The sequence below is a fragment of the Nerophis lumbriciformis genome, linkage group LG33, assembly GCF_033978685.3.
Source record: "Nerophis lumbriciformis linkage group LG33, RoL_Nlum_v2.1, whole genome shotgun sequence".
NCBI classification, from domain to species: Eukaryota; Metazoa; Chordata; class Actinopteri; order Syngnathiformes; family Syngnathidae; genus Nerophis; species Nerophis lumbriciformis.
The window spans coordinates 16552291-16570000 of NC_084580.2; the positions used below are offsets into that span (position 1 = coordinate 16552291).

The following is a 17710-nucleotide window of genomic DNA, read 5'->3' on the forward strand; positions in this document are numbered from 1 at the left end:
GTTTAAAACGTAAAAAGGGAGGAGCTTTGGCTGATCACGTGGTCTGATGTTAAAAAAACAGAAAATAATAGACTTCCCACTTCGACGTGGCTGGAGCAATGCATTTAAAAAAATATATATAATAATAATTTAAAAATAGAGGTTTTTGTTTCATGTCTCTCCGACCTTCCCAGTGGGAGTTACAGGCAGTTTTGTCATTTTTTTCTTCCGAGGAGCAGTTTTTTTTGCGTTTTATTAAAAAATTGCAGTAGAGCGCAATTTTGAGATTTGGGGTTAGGTTTTTTTTTTAGATCGCAATGTTTGCCAGTCCTGATGTGTGCGTTCAGTTTGGTGAGTTTTGAAGCATGTTAAGGGGGTCAAATTACAGCTCAAAGAGGCAAAAGTGACTGTTTTTAGTACTTTTTTGTCTTGAAGGGGGAATTGACAACTTCCTGTTGATTTTAGCCCGAGAATATACTATTATGAAATCTAGATCTGAGTCAGACCTACATAGAGGATTTTGTTTCATGTCTCTCCGACCTTCCTAGTGGGAGTTACAGGCAGTCTAGTTTTTTTTATCCTAGGGGGCGCTAGAGCGCAATTTTGAGTTTTGAGGTTTGGTTTTTTGATAAAAAGTTTTGCCGTATATTACTGATGTGTGTGTAAAATTTGGTGAGTTTTGAAGTATGTTAAGGGGGTCAAATTACAGCGCAAAGTTGCGGAATAATAATAATAATAATAATAAAACCTTAGAAAAACAATAGGTCCTTATGTCCCATTGCGGGCCCTAAAAAATACACGTGTTCTAAGAGCTGTTATAAATTGACCTCATTTTGTTGACTAACTTTACCTAGTTTGTGTTCATTATAGAAACACACATTACATTTTTATGGCAAAAACTATGTGGTTTGCACAATAACATTGAATACCACTTGTCTTGTTCTGGGAAAATGTGTTTTTAGCCATTTTAAAAATGTATGCAAAAGAGTAGGACCTGATAAATATTTTATTTTTGATGTCAAAAAAGAACAAATATTTTATATTTAATTTCAGAATATTTGATTGATTGATTGATTGAAACTTGTATTAGTAGATTGCACAGTACAGTACATATTCCTTACAATTAACCACTAAATGGTAACACCCGAATAAGTTTTTCAACTTGTTTAAGTCGGGGTCCACGTAAATCAAATTATGGTTCAATTATATACTATCATCATAATACAGTCATCACACAAGTTAATCATCAGAGTATATACATTGAATTATTTACATTATTTACAATCCGGGGGGTGGGATGAGGAAGGTTTGGTTGATAACAGCACTTCAGTCATCAACAATTGCATCATCAGAGAAATGGGCATTGAAACAGTGTAGGTCTGACTTGGTAGGATTTGTACAGCGAGCAGAGAACATAGTGAGTTCAGATAGCATAAGAACAAGTATATACATTAGAAATACATTTGATTATTTACATTTGGTTATTTACAATCCGAGGAGGTGGGATGTGGAAGGGGGAGGGTGTTAGTCAAGGTTTGAAGTTGCCTGAAGGTGTTATTTTCACATTTGCTGTTGAAACTCCATGCTTTTCTGTTTTCTATATCCTGTTAAAACAATGGTGGTAAGGCGTAATTGTCATAATATTGTTTTAATAACATTATAACATTGACTACCTGTACAATTTTAATTTGAGTACTTTTTAAATAGAAACAATGAGACTACTTGAGTCTACCACTTTCAGTAGCCTTTAGTAATAAGAGTCGAGTGACTTAGTCTAATAATACATATTCTTTAGATGCAAGCGTCACATTCAAATATCACATTCATTGCCATTCTTTAAAAAAAAGAGCCTTTTTTAGATATACGCATACTAGATCTAGCTATTAGGTTGTTGTAGTTATATTTTTTATTGTTTTTTATTATCCTTTTATTTTTTATTTTTTTAATACACTGTAGCACTTTGAGGTTGTTTACTCAATGTAAAGTGCTTTTTACAAATAAAATATATTATTATTATTATTATTATTGATCTGCTTCCATAAATAATTATTTCGTCCAAGCACTAATAAAGCATCGACTGTTTTGAATGTTTTTGTAATCATAATTCTGGTCCCTAACATATTATCTTTTTAAAGTTATATTTTAGTGAAATTTTCTCTTTTCATTTTCTTCTTACTGAGTTAAAGAAATAAAATTAAAAAAATATTAATGTGATATACCCTATGATTTTTTTGAAACAAAACATTGACACTATGGCTGACAATTGCTTATACATGTAATGTTTTAGAAGATGTAAATCTTTTATTTGTGGAATGTGATACTGTACATATATTTTGGGAGGAGATCAGTGACACGTATAGAAATATCCCCATGTACGATAGAAGAGATTACATTTCGTATATTTATAAAAGATCGAGACCTAGCAATCCCTCCATCCATCAATTTTTCTACTGCTTGTCCTTTTCGGAGACATTATTTTTAATGTTATGTTGCAAGCTAAATTTCACATACATAAAAGTCGATTTCTTACAGTAACACCCGAATTCTCACATTGGTTTAATTCATTTAAAATTATTAATACAATCTTAGATGATGGTAAAAAATAGAAAAGCCCTTAAATTATTATCCTTATTGGAAGAATGTATTTGTTTTATATAAGCCCATTTATAAAAAATATATTTTTTATTTTATCTTATTATTTATTTTTTCTATTTGTATTGTCTCTTACTTTTTATTTAACATTTTTGTATACAGAAATTGTTGATCGTTAATGTTTGGAAGTGCCTTAATTTGTTTGTATAATTTGAATGAGTACTGTCTGTGTGTTCATTTATTCAATTATAAAAAAAAAAAATCTCAACGGTTTTTTTGAAAGAAAAGTAGTGTTACAAATAAAGTTTTTGCAGGGAAAAAAAGAACACAATGAACCGATAGACCCCGTATCAAACTCTCGCGAGATCAAGCCGAGCGAGAGTACCGTGCAGGGGAGGGCTGCGCCGAGAGCTGGCGACTGGCGAGACAAAACAAAAGCCACCTTTTTCATCCACCCGGCGCTGGTCGCTTGTTATTATTCTTTCCGAGCTAAGGTTTTTATTTACGGCTTTCCTATCCTTGTGCAACCGCCCCCTTGCGCGATGCCTAGCAGCACATCTTTGCTGGAGGCCGACGACGGAGAATCCGAGGTCCCACCGCCTCTAGTGCACGCTTTCGCCGGCATGGGCCTCGACGAGCACATCGGCACCCAGAGCCAGACGGCAGCCGAGCAAGTGGATGATAGCCCGGCCTACCACCACCAGCTCATCCAGGCCTCCCACTTTAATCGCCTCGGTACGGTCCTAGACTTGACGCCTATGCAGAACCACCATCGGCCACCCTCGGCGGACGAAGGGAGCGTCACGCCCGAAGACGAGGACCCGGCCATCTCCGGGTGCTCGCCGGGTAGCTCGTTGCTAGCGCAGGCCCACCAATACATGCCTTCTGGGCCGGGTGGCTGCAGCATGGAGCAGGTGGACACGGTGCTGCTGTACAATGGAGACGAGCGGGACGACCCGGCCATGCCGCCCGGCGTGTACGCTGGCGAGCCGGGCTACGAGGCCGAGGCGGCGCTGTTGGCTCGCCGGAAAAGTGTCAACACGACCGAATGCGTGGCGGTGCCGAGCTCCGAGCACGTCGCGGAGATAGTGGGCAGGCAGGGTGAGTGGACGCAACTCCTGTTTTTTATTAGAAAATCGCGACATTAAGTAACGTATAAAATGCCGACAGTTGCCATTTTGTGCTAATAGATAGCTAGCAACTTATTGTTTCCATTCAGCGACTCATTGTATTGTAACGATTTTGTTTATTTGGCGTTTTTTTTAACTTTTTTTTTAAACATATGCACTTTGTTATATACCCGCCGTTTGTATCAATAAAAGTACCGCCAAAGTTAATACAATTTGGTGTTTTTCAAGTTAACGTTAGTGAGCCTGAGCTAGCTATGTTAGCATTAGCACTGGCCATAAGTGGGTCAGCGCCGCCCAGCTCCAAACAATTCTCAAGTTTGGCCTCACTATTTTTTCTTCCAATCTTTGTAAACTACCGGACCCGATTTCATGAGTAAGTGTCGGGGTTTCGTTTGGTAAAAGTCTTTGTGTCGAATATCAAGTGATGAAAACAGTAATGAGTTGCTTTGCCACATCAGCTCCACTTTGAGTGTCCCTTCGTTGCTAAGTCGCGTGATTTCTTCATGCGATTCATCATGAAACTCCCGATATTCGTCGACATAGAACGCTGCATTCATATGGCGTTTGTTTGGTGGTTTATGTTTTCTTTTAAGCTTGAATTTTGCACTTTGTTGAGCGCTGCGTTGGAGTCTACTTGGGGGGGAGGGTGCACACATTACACAGTTAACACAACAACAGGAAATGGCTGGACCCAACCACAGCTGAAAGGAATATTTGATCTATAAAACCGCACAACGTGGACTCTTGACTTATTAAGAATTGTTAACATTGTGTTCATAATGCAAGGGTGAGGCTAAGGCCTCGTTTACACTAAGGTTATCCAGGGTAAATCCCACCTAACCTTATCCTCGTCCACACACACACACGATGGCCGTTTAAGACCCCCGCCTCCGTCAGCCGGCGCAACGCGACCTAATACGCATGCGCGGAAAATGCGCACGTTATAGTCACCTCCAGTGTTGCTTTGTGTGCAAGTTCTTAAAGGGGAACATTATCACAATTTCAGAAGGGTTAAAACCATTAAAAATCAGTTCCCAGTGGCTTATTTTATTTTTCGAAGTTTTTTTTTTCCAAAATTTTACCCATCCCGCAATATCCCTAAAAAAAGCTGCAAAGTGCCTGATTTTAACCATCATTATAAACACCCGTCCATTTTCCTGTGACGTCACATAGTGATGCCAACTCAAACAAACATGGCGCATAGAACAGCAAGCTATAGCGACATTAGCTCGGATTCAGACTCGGATTTCAGCGGCTTAAGCGATTCAACAGATTACGCATGTATTGAAACGGATGGTTGTAGTGTGGAGGCAGGTAGCGAAAACGAAATTGAAGAAGAAACTGAAGCTATTGAGCCATATCGGTTTGAACCGTATCCAAGCGAAACCGACAAACGACACGACAGCCAGCGACACGGGAGAAAGCGAGGACGAATTCGGCGATCGCCTTCTAACCAACGATTGGTATGTGTTTGTTTGGCATTAAAGGAAACTAACAACTATGAACTAGGTTTACAGCAAATGAAATACATTTGGCAACAACATGCACTTTGAGAGTGCAGACAGCCCAATTTTCATCAATTAATATATTCTGTAGACATACCCTCATCCGCGCTCTTTTCCTGAAAGCTGATCTGTCCAGTTATGGAGTTGATGTCAGCAGGCCAGGGAAGCTAGGGTCGATATTATTCTCTCTGGCATAAGGGACGGTGTGAGCCAAAACATCCAGGGGGTTTAGCTCGCTCGTCTGCGGGAACAAACTGCCGCCATTGCTTGCCGTGCTACCGAGGTCCTTTGTCCCTGAATTGCTCACACACTCCGGTAGATTCAATGGGGGTCTGGCGGCAGATTTCTTTGACTTTATCGTTGGAAATGCATCTGCTTTGAGTGTTGCAGGATATCCACACATTCTTGCCATCTCTGTCGTAGCATAGCTTTTCGTCGGTAAAGTGTGCGGAACAAATGTCCAATTTCTTGCCACTTTCGCGTCTTTGGGCCATTGGTGCAACTTGAATCCGTCCCTGTTCGTGTTCTTACACCCTCCGACAACACACCGACGAGGCATGATGTCTCCAAGGTACGGAAAACAGTCGGAAAAACGGAAAATAACAGAGCTGATTTGACTCGGTGTTTGAGAAAATGGCGGATTGCTTCCCGATGTGACGGCATTGCTCCGAGAGCGAATATTAGAAAGGCGTTTAATTCGCCAAAATTCACCCATTTAGAGTTCGGAAATCGGTTAAAAAAATATATGGTCTTTTTCTGCAATATCAAGGTATATATTGACGCTTACATAGGTCTGGTGATAATGTTCCCCTTTAAATGTAACTTACCGTATTTTTCGGACTATTAAGTCGCAGTTTTTTTCATAGTTTGGCCGGGGGTGCGACTTATACTCAGGAGCGACTTATGTGTGAAATTATTAACACATTTCCGTAAAACAGACCTGGGCAATTATTTTGACTCGTGGGCCAAATTTAGAGAAAAAAATGCGTCCGGGGGCTGGTATATCTATTTTTAGGAACACTAATGCAAAACCTCACAACAATGTCTTATTGAATGCTAAAAACGTTATGACCGAGCGCCTTAAAAGACAGAATGGCATTTTAATTTTTTTTACTGAATGAGCCAGAATGTACATGAAAATAAAGAATGTGGGTTTTACAATATCAACTATGAACGATAAGACACTGAATATTGACATGTGAACGTCAATTATTTTACAATAAAGCGTAATGCAACAAACAGCGAAATATGAACGCGAAAAAACGAAAGAAAACCCACCTACTATCTGACATATCACTAACCTTTACAACTTTGTTGTAAAAATCTCCTTCCCGCATTTCAGGCTGGCCGCTCTGGAAACACTCTGTGGAAACCCTCCCCACCCACACTGCATGGTGCCTCATCTGAGCTGCTGTGACTTAGATTACCATAGTAACTAATTAGATTACCATAGTAATTAATTAGATTAACTAGTATATCATGCAAAAGCGCAGATTCCAACCATTGAAATACTTTGTGTAGTTCCCAGATTTACGGTCATTTGAAAAAAATCAAATGCACATCATAATGGCAGCTACAGTTTCCATCTTAAAGATCTAAAAAAAAATATTTGGGAATGTCCGGCGGGCCACATTGAAAGACTTAACGGGCCGCATGTGGCCCCCGGGCCTTAATTTGCCCAGGTCTGCTGTAAAATATCAAATAATATTATTTAGCTCATTCACGTAAGAGACTAGACGTATAAGATTTCATGGGATTTAGTGATTAGGAGTGACAGATTGTTTGGTAAACGTATAGCATGTTCTATATGTTATAGTTATTTGAATGACTCTTACCATAATATGTTACGTTAACATACCAGGCACGTTCTCAGTTGGTTATTTATGCGTCATATAACATACACTTATTCAGCCTGTTGTTCACTATTCTTTATTTATTTTAAATTGCCTATTTATTTTAAATTATTTATTTTAAATGTCTATTCTTGGTGTTGGGTTTTATCAAATAAATTTCCCCAAAAAATGCGACTTACACTCCAGTGCGATTTATATGTTTTTTGCCTTCTTTATTATGCATTTTCGGCTGGTGCGACTTATACTCCGGAGCGATTTATACTCCGAAAAATACGGTATCTGAACAATATCCAGTGCTGTGGTATTTCAATTAACTGGAATCCAGTGTGCTGTGGAGCTCTATTGTAGTGAATCACACTTGAGCCATCATAAATTAATCAAGTCTTTATTAGACACGAAAGTACACGATGTGACAAAGAACATTTGACAACAATCAATCTAGATATCTGGCCAGGACACTCCTCACTCTTTTGCCTTCACCTTCATTGTCCATTCGTTTTTGGTGACTTTATATACTCTGGACCTAGACGTTGAGTCCGGAAAATAACTGATACAGTCTGCTTTGCCAGTCCAAAAGCATTCACCGTTTTCCGTAGTTAGTCTTCCCTCGAAGGCCAGGTAATACAAAGCACATGCTACATTTTTTATCACATCCACGGGAGCCCGCTTATCGTTGACTCTCCTTCGACAAATGGACCGCGTTTTTCGGTAAGTAGAATCACAGCTGACCTCGACATTCGAAAGTTGTCTTGCCGTCTGAGAAGTGTTGTATCCCAAATAGCTGCAATCGCTTTCTCTTAAGGTATTCATGTGTGATTTCCACAAGCGTCTGTACATGTAGAAGGAGAAACACGGGCATGTCTGGATGACTCGCATCCATATATCCAGTGGTTAGCTCCGAGTTACGAAACCGCTTTATTTTGAAGCTGACTGTGGCGCGTTCTTTCTGACGTCACTTCCTGTGTGGGGCGCAGTCTTTCTGGTGTCACTTCCAGTCCGTACAAAGCAAAGAGTCGGAGATTCAAGAAATACACAGCGCACTTACCCGTGTAAAAATTTGTTTGAGGAGGGGAACCTTAAACGCTGGTTCAATGTGGCTGAAATGGGGCTTGGGCCAAATAATTATTCGTTTAAGGGTGTGGGGGGGGTGTGGCCTGCGGACCTGCAGCGAAGTGGGATGTGCCAGGCATGTGCAGGACCGGCTCCTTGCAGAGGGCCTTCTTAACCCTCTCAAACGCCTGCTGGCACTGCTCCGTCCACTGGACCAGATCTGGAGCACCCTTTCGGGTGAGGTCAGTTATGGGGCTGGTCAGGTCCGCAAACCGGGGGATAAACCTCCGGTAGTAACCCGCCAGACCCAACAACTGACCGCACCCGAAAGGGTGCTCCAGATCTGGTCCAGTGAACGGAGCAGTGCCAGCAAGTGTTTGAGAGGGTTAAGAAGGCCCTCTGTGAGTAGCCGGTCCTGCACATGCCTGGCACACCACGCTTCGCTGCAGGTCTGCAGGCCTCGCCCCCCCACAAAGGGGTTATCCGGCTTAGTGTAGACATAGCCTAAATGGTCTTTAAACTGAATCACCAATTTCCTTCTCCCTTCCCCGATTTACTCCAGGCTGCAAAATCAAAGCACTCCGAGCCAAGACCAACACCTACATTAAGACGCCGGTGAGGGGCGAGCAGCCCGTCTTTGTCGTGACGGGACGTAAGGAAGACGTGGCCATGGCCAAGAGGGAGATCCTGTCCGCCGCCGAGCACTTCTCCCTCATACGAGCCTCCCGGAACAAAGCGGGCTCTCTGGCCGTCGCATCCGGGCCGGGGATCCCTACTCTACCTGGACAGACCACCATTCAGGTCAGTCGGCATTTGATGAAAAAAGCACTGACAATTCCTTTGCACGCGCTGCTGTCATTGATCCATCAAAATGAAATATGCGTATGAAAAATACGGGACAAAAGCCACCCAAAAACTTGGTTGATGATAACCATAGAGCTGTGAATAATAAGCCAGTTGTTAAAGTTACCACATATATTTTTGTTCTCCACAGGTGCGGGTGCCGTATCGTGTTGTGGGACTGGTGGTGGGTCCTAAAGGTATGTTTGAAATAGTATTTTTTTGTCAAATTTTCTTTCGCTTAAATGTCATTTTGAGCAAAAGTAAATAGTTGTTAAAGTCAATTATTTTTATTGCTTTTTGTAGCTGGAGAACATGCCATGTCTCAATCTCCTAGTGCACTGGTTTACAATCTCTTTTTCATCAAATACCACTTCAGGAAACACTTGGCTTTCAAAGTACCACCTTAATGACCGATATTAAAATACAGTAGCATAGTAGGCCTAAGTATTCATTCAAAACAAGGCAGAAGTTTTATTTAACAAGTGTAGTTAATATTTATGGCAACCGTTGTACTACACAGTTTGAACACACTGCAAAAAGTCAGTGTTCTAAAACAACAAAAAATAAAAAAATTAGGGGTATTTTATTTGAACAAAGCAAAATTATCTGCCAATAGAACAAGAAAATTCGGCTTGTCAAGACTTTCCAAAACAAGTAAAATTAGCTAACCTCAATGAACCCAAAAATACCTTAAAATAAGTATATTCTCACTAATAACAAGTGCACTTTTCTTGGTAGGAAAAAAATTTGACCTTTTTTGCTCAATATGTTGAAAAATGTTCTTAAATTAAGTAAATGCTAGTCCCATTATCTTGACATAATGATATGCGCTCGGCATCATGATTTTTTTTTTTTTCTTGAAGTAAGAAATTATTACTTTAAAAAAGTAGTTTTATACTTGTGAGAGTTATTGACACAGCTTTGCATCAGTTGATATTCTAGTTTCAAGCATGTTTTACTCAATATACGTCATCAAATCTCAGCAACAAGCTGTAATATCTTACTGAGATCATTTAGGACCAAAACCCTTAAAACAAGTAAAACACTCTAACATAAAATCTGCTTAGTGAGAAGAATGATCTTATCAGACAGAAAATAAGCAAATATCACCCTTAGAGATATTTAATCTTACTTAGATTTCAGTTTTTGCAGTGCAGTAACACTGTGTTTAAATATTGGAAGCTAAAACACTAATCACGTAATAAAGTGATTCTTTGGCATACCACTAGATGGAACCCACGCACCACAGTTTGAGAATCACTGCCATAGTGCATCCATCCATTTTCTACCGCTTGTTGCGGGGGTCGCCACCTCATCGCAGGGCCAACACAGAGACAGACAACATTCATGGCCTTCTTAAATGCCTGTTAACTCTGTTGTTGAAAAGAGAAAGAACAAGTTGCATGTGGGCGGTGGAAGACGCTACGCCGAGAAAGGACACGGCTGTTTTAGGTCGTCTTTGTTCAATTTCCCCCCCTTCATTATGTCTTTCATGCGTGAGGCAGACTCTGATGGGAGTGCGCCAAAGAAAAGGAAAGTGAAGTAAAATTAGACCTTGTAAAATGCACGTGTTGCAAAATGGACAACAGCGTCTGCGTGCCCTGTCTAAGTCATTCCAACGAGGATAAAGATGGTATCTTCGAGCAGTAATGTTATTATTGTCTCTGCGTCCCTCACAAAGCACACCTGAGTGCGGAAGCCAAATAAATAAGTTAGGTTTGTTATGGTTCATTTAGTTCTTGGATTGCCGTATTTCCGAACTTTAGAGTACCGGTACACGGGTATTAGCCGCATCCACTACATTTTATGGAAAAATAATATTGTCTATATATTAGCCGCATTGGCCTATAAACCGCAGATTTTTTATGTTTTGAAATGAGTTATTTACACAGAAATGTTTTGTATACATGTTTATTTACATTTTCATTGTTTCTAAGCGGTGCCTGTTACACGGCAGTAAAACAGCTGATCAAACAAAACAGAAGTCCTCGTCATGCACTGCAAAAACTGAAATCTAAGTAAGATTAACTATCTCAAATAAGGGTGATATTTGCTTATTTTCTTTCTGATAAGATAATTCTTCTCACTAAGCAGATTTTATGTTAGTCTTTTACTTGTTTTAAGGGTTTTGGTCCTAAATTATCTCAGTAAGATATTACAGCTTGTAGCTGAGATTTGATGACCTATATTGAGTAAAACATGCTTGAAACTAGAATATCAACTGTTGCAAAGCTGTGTCATCAACACTCACAAGCAGAGGTGGTATCATTGGATTTTCCCCTTTTTATGACCTCATGAAACCAGGAGGTGGGGTATGTAAGAAGGTGTATAAGTTGCTGCTTTATCAAATCTAATTTCTATCCGTTGCATTGTTTGATGTCCCAGGGGCGACCATCAAGCGCATTCAGCAACAGACACACACCTACATCGTCACCCCGAGTCGCGACAAGGAGCCCGTGTTTGAGGTCACAGGGATGCCCGAGAACGTGGACCGAGCCAGGGAGGAGATCGAAGCACACATCGCCCTCCGCACAGCCACTTGCGGAGGGGGGATCGAGGCTCCCGGTGTGGACAACAACGACTTTCAGTTCAACGGCACCGACGTCAGCTTCGACAATTCTGCCGCCGCTGTCGGTCTTGGTGAAGCCGGGTGGCTCCACGCCGGTGCGTCTGCGGCCAGTAACGCCAGCCTGCTCCCAGTCAACCTGGGCGGCCCCCAGCGGGTCAATAGCAATATATCTGGTGGCGTCCGCATGTCTTCCACCTACCGCAACGACAGCTCCAGCTCCCTTGGCAGCGGTTCCAGCTCCACCGATTCCTTTTACGGCAGCGGCGGGAACAGGATGTCTGATTTCAGCCCCACCTGCTCCTTCAATGCCAATTCCAATAACAACAACAGCAACCCGGGCGCTGCGAGTTTCTGGTTTGGAGACAGCCTTCCACCGGTGGGCTCCGAAGAGCTGGTCGGCTCAGGAGGTGCGAGCGCCTCCTCTGGATTTGAGCCGTTAACCATCTCTACTAGCCAAGTGGTTCACCCCTCTGCACAGCCACACATCTGGAGCCCCTATGTGGACCAGCAAAGTATTCAGGCCTTCGACGCTCGTCCCAGTCAGGTAAATGTTAGACTGTTTGTATCTGTAAATAGGTTTATCAAGTGGTTTGGCTTCCCCCGCTCGTCGTTACCTGTTAGTTTCAAACATGTGGCTTGTACCTGCAGGCGATTGACTTGAGGAAGGTATGAGCTATTTAGGCTATATAAGAGGGACCTGTATTTCACAATCATTATAAAATATATAAACATATATATGTATATATTTATATAAATATATAAACCTACTCAGTGGCCTAGTGGTTAGAGTGTCCGCCCTGAGATCGGTAGGTTGTGAGTTCAAACCCCGGCCGAGTCATACCAAAGACTATAAAAATGGGAACCATTACCTCCCTGCTTGGCACTCAGCATCAAGGGTTGGAATTGGGGGTTAAATCACCAAAAATGATTCCCGCTGCTGCCCACTGCTCCCCTCACCTCCCAGGACGTGAACAAGGGGATGAGGACAAATTTCACCACACCTAGTGTGTGTGTGTGTGTGTGTGTGACAATCATTGGTACTTTAACTTTAACTTAAAAGACGAGACGATGGATGTTTGTTTTTTTGCATTCTAAATATGAAATTAATGCGATCAAAAAGTTTGCTGACAATTCCGTCTATAAGCACTTAAAAAACAACCAAACACTTCCATTGAAGTTTGATATACATGATATAAGTATACACCTGTATGTAATGTAGTAACAGGCACATTTATAATATTTGAAAGTAAACATTTTGATAATTTTAAGCATACACGGCGCATTAATTTCAAAAACGTATCACAGCGTTTTTTGTTTTTGTTTTACCATCATCACTGATTATTACTCATTGCAGACTTCAGTAGAGCCAACAAACATAATAAAACATCACTTACTGTACAAGGTCTGCTGTCATTACGATGCCGACTGCTGGGATGTTCATATATTCCCATTTAGATGAAGAATGTCTTATAATCCTCACAAAGAAACAGGGTGCGGGGACCAAGCATCTTTTCATGTCGCTCTTGCCATTTCCGAGTCCTAAATGGCTGTCATAGAGAGTACCAACTTGCCGGAATACCTACTCAGACAGGGGTGTATATTGTAGCGTCCCGGAAGAGTTAGTGCTGCAAGGGGTTCTGGGTATTTGTTCTGTTGTGTTTATGTTGTGTTACGGTGCGGATGTTCTCCCGAAATGTGTTTGTCATTCTTGTATGGTGTGGGTTCACAGTGTGGCGCATATTTGTAACAGTGTTAAAGTTGTTTATACGGCCACCCTCAGTGTAGCCTGTATGGCTGTTGACCAAGTATGCTTTGCATTCACATGTGTGTGTAAAAAGCCGTAGATATTATGTGATTGGGCCGGCACGCAAAGGCAGTGCCTTTAAGGTTTATTGGCGCTCTGTACTTCTCCCATACGTCCGTGTACACAGCGGCGTTTTAAAGACATAAATCGTACTTTTTGAAACCGATACCGATAATTTTGAAACTGATACCGATAATTTCCGATATTACATTTTAAAGCTTTTATCGGCCAATAATATCGGCCGTCCGATATTATCGGACGTCTCTACTTAAGATAGTGAGTACCGGTAATGCAGTTTTATTTGCTGTAATGAAGGTGATTATTTGTTAGCTTAGGAAAGCTGCTCCTCATAATTAGCTGCTAGTTTGTCAAATGGGGGACTAAAAATGAATACAATATTAGCCAGAAGTAGGGATGATGTTTGATAAGAAATTATCGAGTTCGAGCCTATTATCGAATCCTCTTATCGAACCGATTCCTTATCGATTCTCTTATCGAGTCCAGATAGGTTGTTGTATATGGAAAAAACATACAATATTTGGTTTAACAAATCACTTCACATTCTCTACTGCTCGCTACTATAGTATTACCATATCTGAGTTATTGTGCAGAAATGTGGGGAAGTAACTACAAATGTGCGCTACATTCGTTAACCGTGTTACAAAAAAGATCAATTAGACTGATACATAATGTTGGATATAGAGAACATACAAGCACTTTATTTATTGAGTCAAAAATATTCAAGTTCGATGATTTGGTAAAATTGCAAACAGCTAAAATGATGTGGAATTAAATGATGGAATGGATTAAAAGTAAAGAAGTTAAACATTGTACTGATATGATCCAGTTTAAGAGGTTGTTCAAATGAATAGTGCTTACAAAGTACAAAGAAGAAGAATTATGAGAAATACTTTCAACCTTATTAAAAATAAGATATTCTTCATCTCAGTATATTAATAATGACTGAATTAATTAATTACATATTACAAAACTGTTGTATATACTAATTCACAGATATTTTATTATAAAAAGGTCAGTAAATGATATATTTTTCGGATCATGTTTTGTTTAGTTATGTTCTGTTAGTTTTGGACTTCCTTAGTTGTTTTGTGCACTTCGGGGGTTTGTTTTAGTCACCATGGTTACTTATGATTTTCACCTGCCTTTTCCGGTCACTCGTCGTGGCTTCATTGTTTGCATTTGCAACAGTTACGTTGGCATTCTGGTTTTCGAGCGCATGATTCCTGTGCTAAAGTTACCTTAGCTTCTAGTATTCCTGTGCTAAGTAAGTTTTTGCTTTAGCTTCTCGTGCGAACGGCACACTTTCCTTTAGTTTCGTTCCTGTCTGTTGTAATGTGTATGATTTATAAGAAATAAATAATCTCCTACCTGCACGCTTTCGTCCGGAGCAGTCAGTTTTGCGTCCTGGGAACGAACCGCTGCACGCTGCACCCCACCGTGACAAATGACTGAGCTACGTGATGTCCTTTCTTGTGATGTCACACGGGGCATTTCTTGTTGGGACGGGATTCGTTCTCAGGGATTCGAATAGAGAACCAACTCTTTTTCTTAACTATAGTGGTCTCGATAACGGGTACCGGTTCTCAAAAAGGGATTCGAGTCCGAGGACTCGGTTCTTTTCTTATCGAACAACCGGGAAAACCGGGTTCGAGCATCATCCCGAGCCAGAAGGGATAGCCATTTTTTGGCATTATAGGCAATCGACTTTTTCCATGAAAACCGTCCGATACAGATTGGTGGGCGATCGATCGGCACATCCCTAATTGATCACGGGGACTTGTTTTTAAAAGTACTTAATTGTGGTTTCTTGTCACATGTCTTTCCAGACCAGTCAGCCGGGGACGCCCCGCCTCTCTCCCACCTTCCCCGTGACCGAAGCCATGGAGCACCGGGCCCCGTTCGTCTCCTCCGGGACCCCGAATGACGCCCAGCGGCTCCCGTCCTACTGCTCGGCGTTCTCCTCCTCGTCCTCCGGCGAGAGCACGGCCTCCTCCCCGCCCGAATCCACCCTCGCCTATCGAGCCGGCCCCGTATCGGCGGGCCGGGGGCCGGCCCAGGAGGTGTGCGTCCGCTGCATGGAGAGCCAGGTGATCGCCGCCCTGGTCCCCTGCGGCCATAACTTCTTCTGTCTCGATTGTGCCACCCAAATATGCCAGAGCCCGGACGCCGCCTGCCCCGTGTGCCTGTCCCCGGTCAGCCAGGCCATCCAGCTGCGCAACATGTGACTGACAGGTAGGGGGCGGCCGGTCCCTCATCTTGGCTTTAGTAGAGGAGGTTTAAGCAAGGAAAGATGTGCATTAATGGTCTAGTTCAGCTTGTTCATGTGCCTGCCAATTGTCAAGTCTTCTACTTAATGAATTGATCAACAAGACGGGGCGGAAACCTTCAATGTAGCAACGGGCGGGCTGGGAATTCTCCTTTTTATTTCTCCCCTGACAACGGTTCCCCGCCACTTCCTGCCTCATCATAGTTCCTTCACTGCAGTCATATGCTCAACCTGTAGCCCCGCCCCCTTTTGTTGACCGGTGCTCACGGGAGTGACAACCAAGTGGAGGAGGAGCATGTTTACAAACCAGTCGTATTACACACATATTCATGCACACCTCATAGTGAACTCGTATCCCATGTTTACACACTTGAGAAGTGATGCTGTTTTATACGCATGCACACTCCACCCCCGTATCGCAGCGATCGCCTTTTTACCAAGGACACACCACTACGCATAAAATACAATTGTTTACCATTTAACGTGTGCCTAAAATTGCGTTTAGAATCAACAACGGGTTGGTTGAGCCGTGCTTAGCTTTTAGGGCCTGTTTACACGACCACACAATGAACAAAAACGTGGAATTATTTTTTTCCGAAACTTTCTTCCTCTACACTGAGCCGCAAAAAACACACTTGTTGTTCTTTTATAGGAGAATAATGTGCTTACGCTATAAAATCTGAGATATACGTCACAAAATAATGTGCCATAAAGGACACTTTCGGTTGGTCACAATTCATAGAGTAAGCAAAATAATCCGATATTTTGGCTTGTCAAAAGTAGTCTTAAAATAAATGAATAATTTGCCAGAAGGTCAAATGACTTGTTTAAGTGTTTTGGTTATAAAAAAAAATTACATTCTTAAAATAACCATAATCATCTGCCCAAAAGCTTTATATCTTTGTTATTTTGGCTTGGAACTCGTGTAAATCGAGCCCAACACCTTTTTTTTTGTAATGAGCGCTGTGATTGACTGACCTAAATACAAAATGTACATTCAGAGCACAAACATTAGCACAGGGGTGTCCAAAAGCTTTTTTACCCTGAAGGCCTTGTTATATTTTCATCAAGTCAATGTGTAGAAAAACACAATTTAGCATTTTTCCTCAATTATTTTTTTTATTGATTTTTTTTTTTTCAATAAATACAAGTGATCTTAATGAACGAAAAATACAAATTCATCACATTGTTCGACAGTTTACTGTAGATGTTTCAGCTGCAGGTTTAATTAGGTAATTATTAAAAACAATACTTATTGTATTTTTTGATAGGTGATTATAATTGTAGAAGAGAAAATGTGCTATTTAAGTAGTTTGATGTGTGATTGAATGATATCCAAGTATTATAGTATAGGTGTGTGTGTGTGTGTGTGTGTGTGTGTGTGTGTGTGTGTGTGTGTGTGTGTGTGTGTGTGTGTGTGTGTGTGTGTGTGTGTGTGTGTGTGTGTGTGTGTGTGTGTGTGTGTGTGTGTGTGTGTGTGTGTGTGTGTTATATATATATATATATATATATGAATAATATATAAATAAATATATATAAATAATATATATATATATAAATTATATATATACAAATGTATGTATATATATATTATTTATAATATATATATATATATATATATATATATATATATATATAACATATATTATTATATATATATATGTGTGTGTATATATATATAATTATAAATATATATGTATAATATAAATAATATATATATATATATAATATAAATAATTTATATATATATATACATTTATTTATATATATAATATAAATATATGTATATAATATAAATAATTTATATATATATATATAATATAATATTATTTTTTGTATATATACATAATATATTATTTATATTATATATATATAATTATATATATACACACACACATATATATAATATAAATAATTTATTAATATATATATTTATATATATTATTTATGTATATATATATATATATAAAAATAATATATATAAATATATATAATGTATATATATATATATATATATATATATATATATATATATATATATATATATATGTCTTAAGATTATCCCAAAAATAGTGCTCGATACCATGGTAGAGCGCAA

General features: G+C 40.1%; 1 protein-coding gene across 1 annotated transcript; it reads left to right on the forward strand.

Moving 5' to 3' along the window:
- Positions 1–2953: 2953 nt before the first annotated feature.
- LOC133575880 (RNA-binding protein MEX3B-like) lies at positions 2954–17043 on the forward strand. The gene is made up of 5 exons (XM_061928773.1): positions 2954–3672; positions 8672–8910; positions 9104–9149; positions 11338–12065; positions 15173–17043. Exons 1-5 carry the CDS (start codon positions 3114–3116, stop codon positions 15569–15571), a joined length of 1971 nt encoding a protein of 656 aa, XP_061784757.1. The 5' UTR covers positions 2954–3113; the 3' UTR covers positions 15572–17043.
- Positions 17044–17710: the final 667 nt, after the last annotated feature.

What these genes read in the sequence shown, in the direction of transcription:
- LOC133575880 (XM_061928773.1), top strand. Translation starts at nt 3,114, where the DNA reads ATGCCTAGCAGCACATCTTTGCTGGAGGCCGACGACGGAGAATCCGAG. An exon ending in ACTGGTGGTGGGTCCTAAAG is followed by an intron (nt 9,150 to 11,337) that starts GTATGTTTGAAA and finishes TTGATGTCCCAG; the next exon opens with GGGCGACCATCAAGCGCATT. An exon ending in TCGACGCTCGTCCCAGTCAG is followed by an intron (nt 12,066 to 15,172) that starts GTAAATGTTAGA and finishes ATGTCTTTCCAG; the next exon opens with ACCAGTCAGCCGGGGACGCC.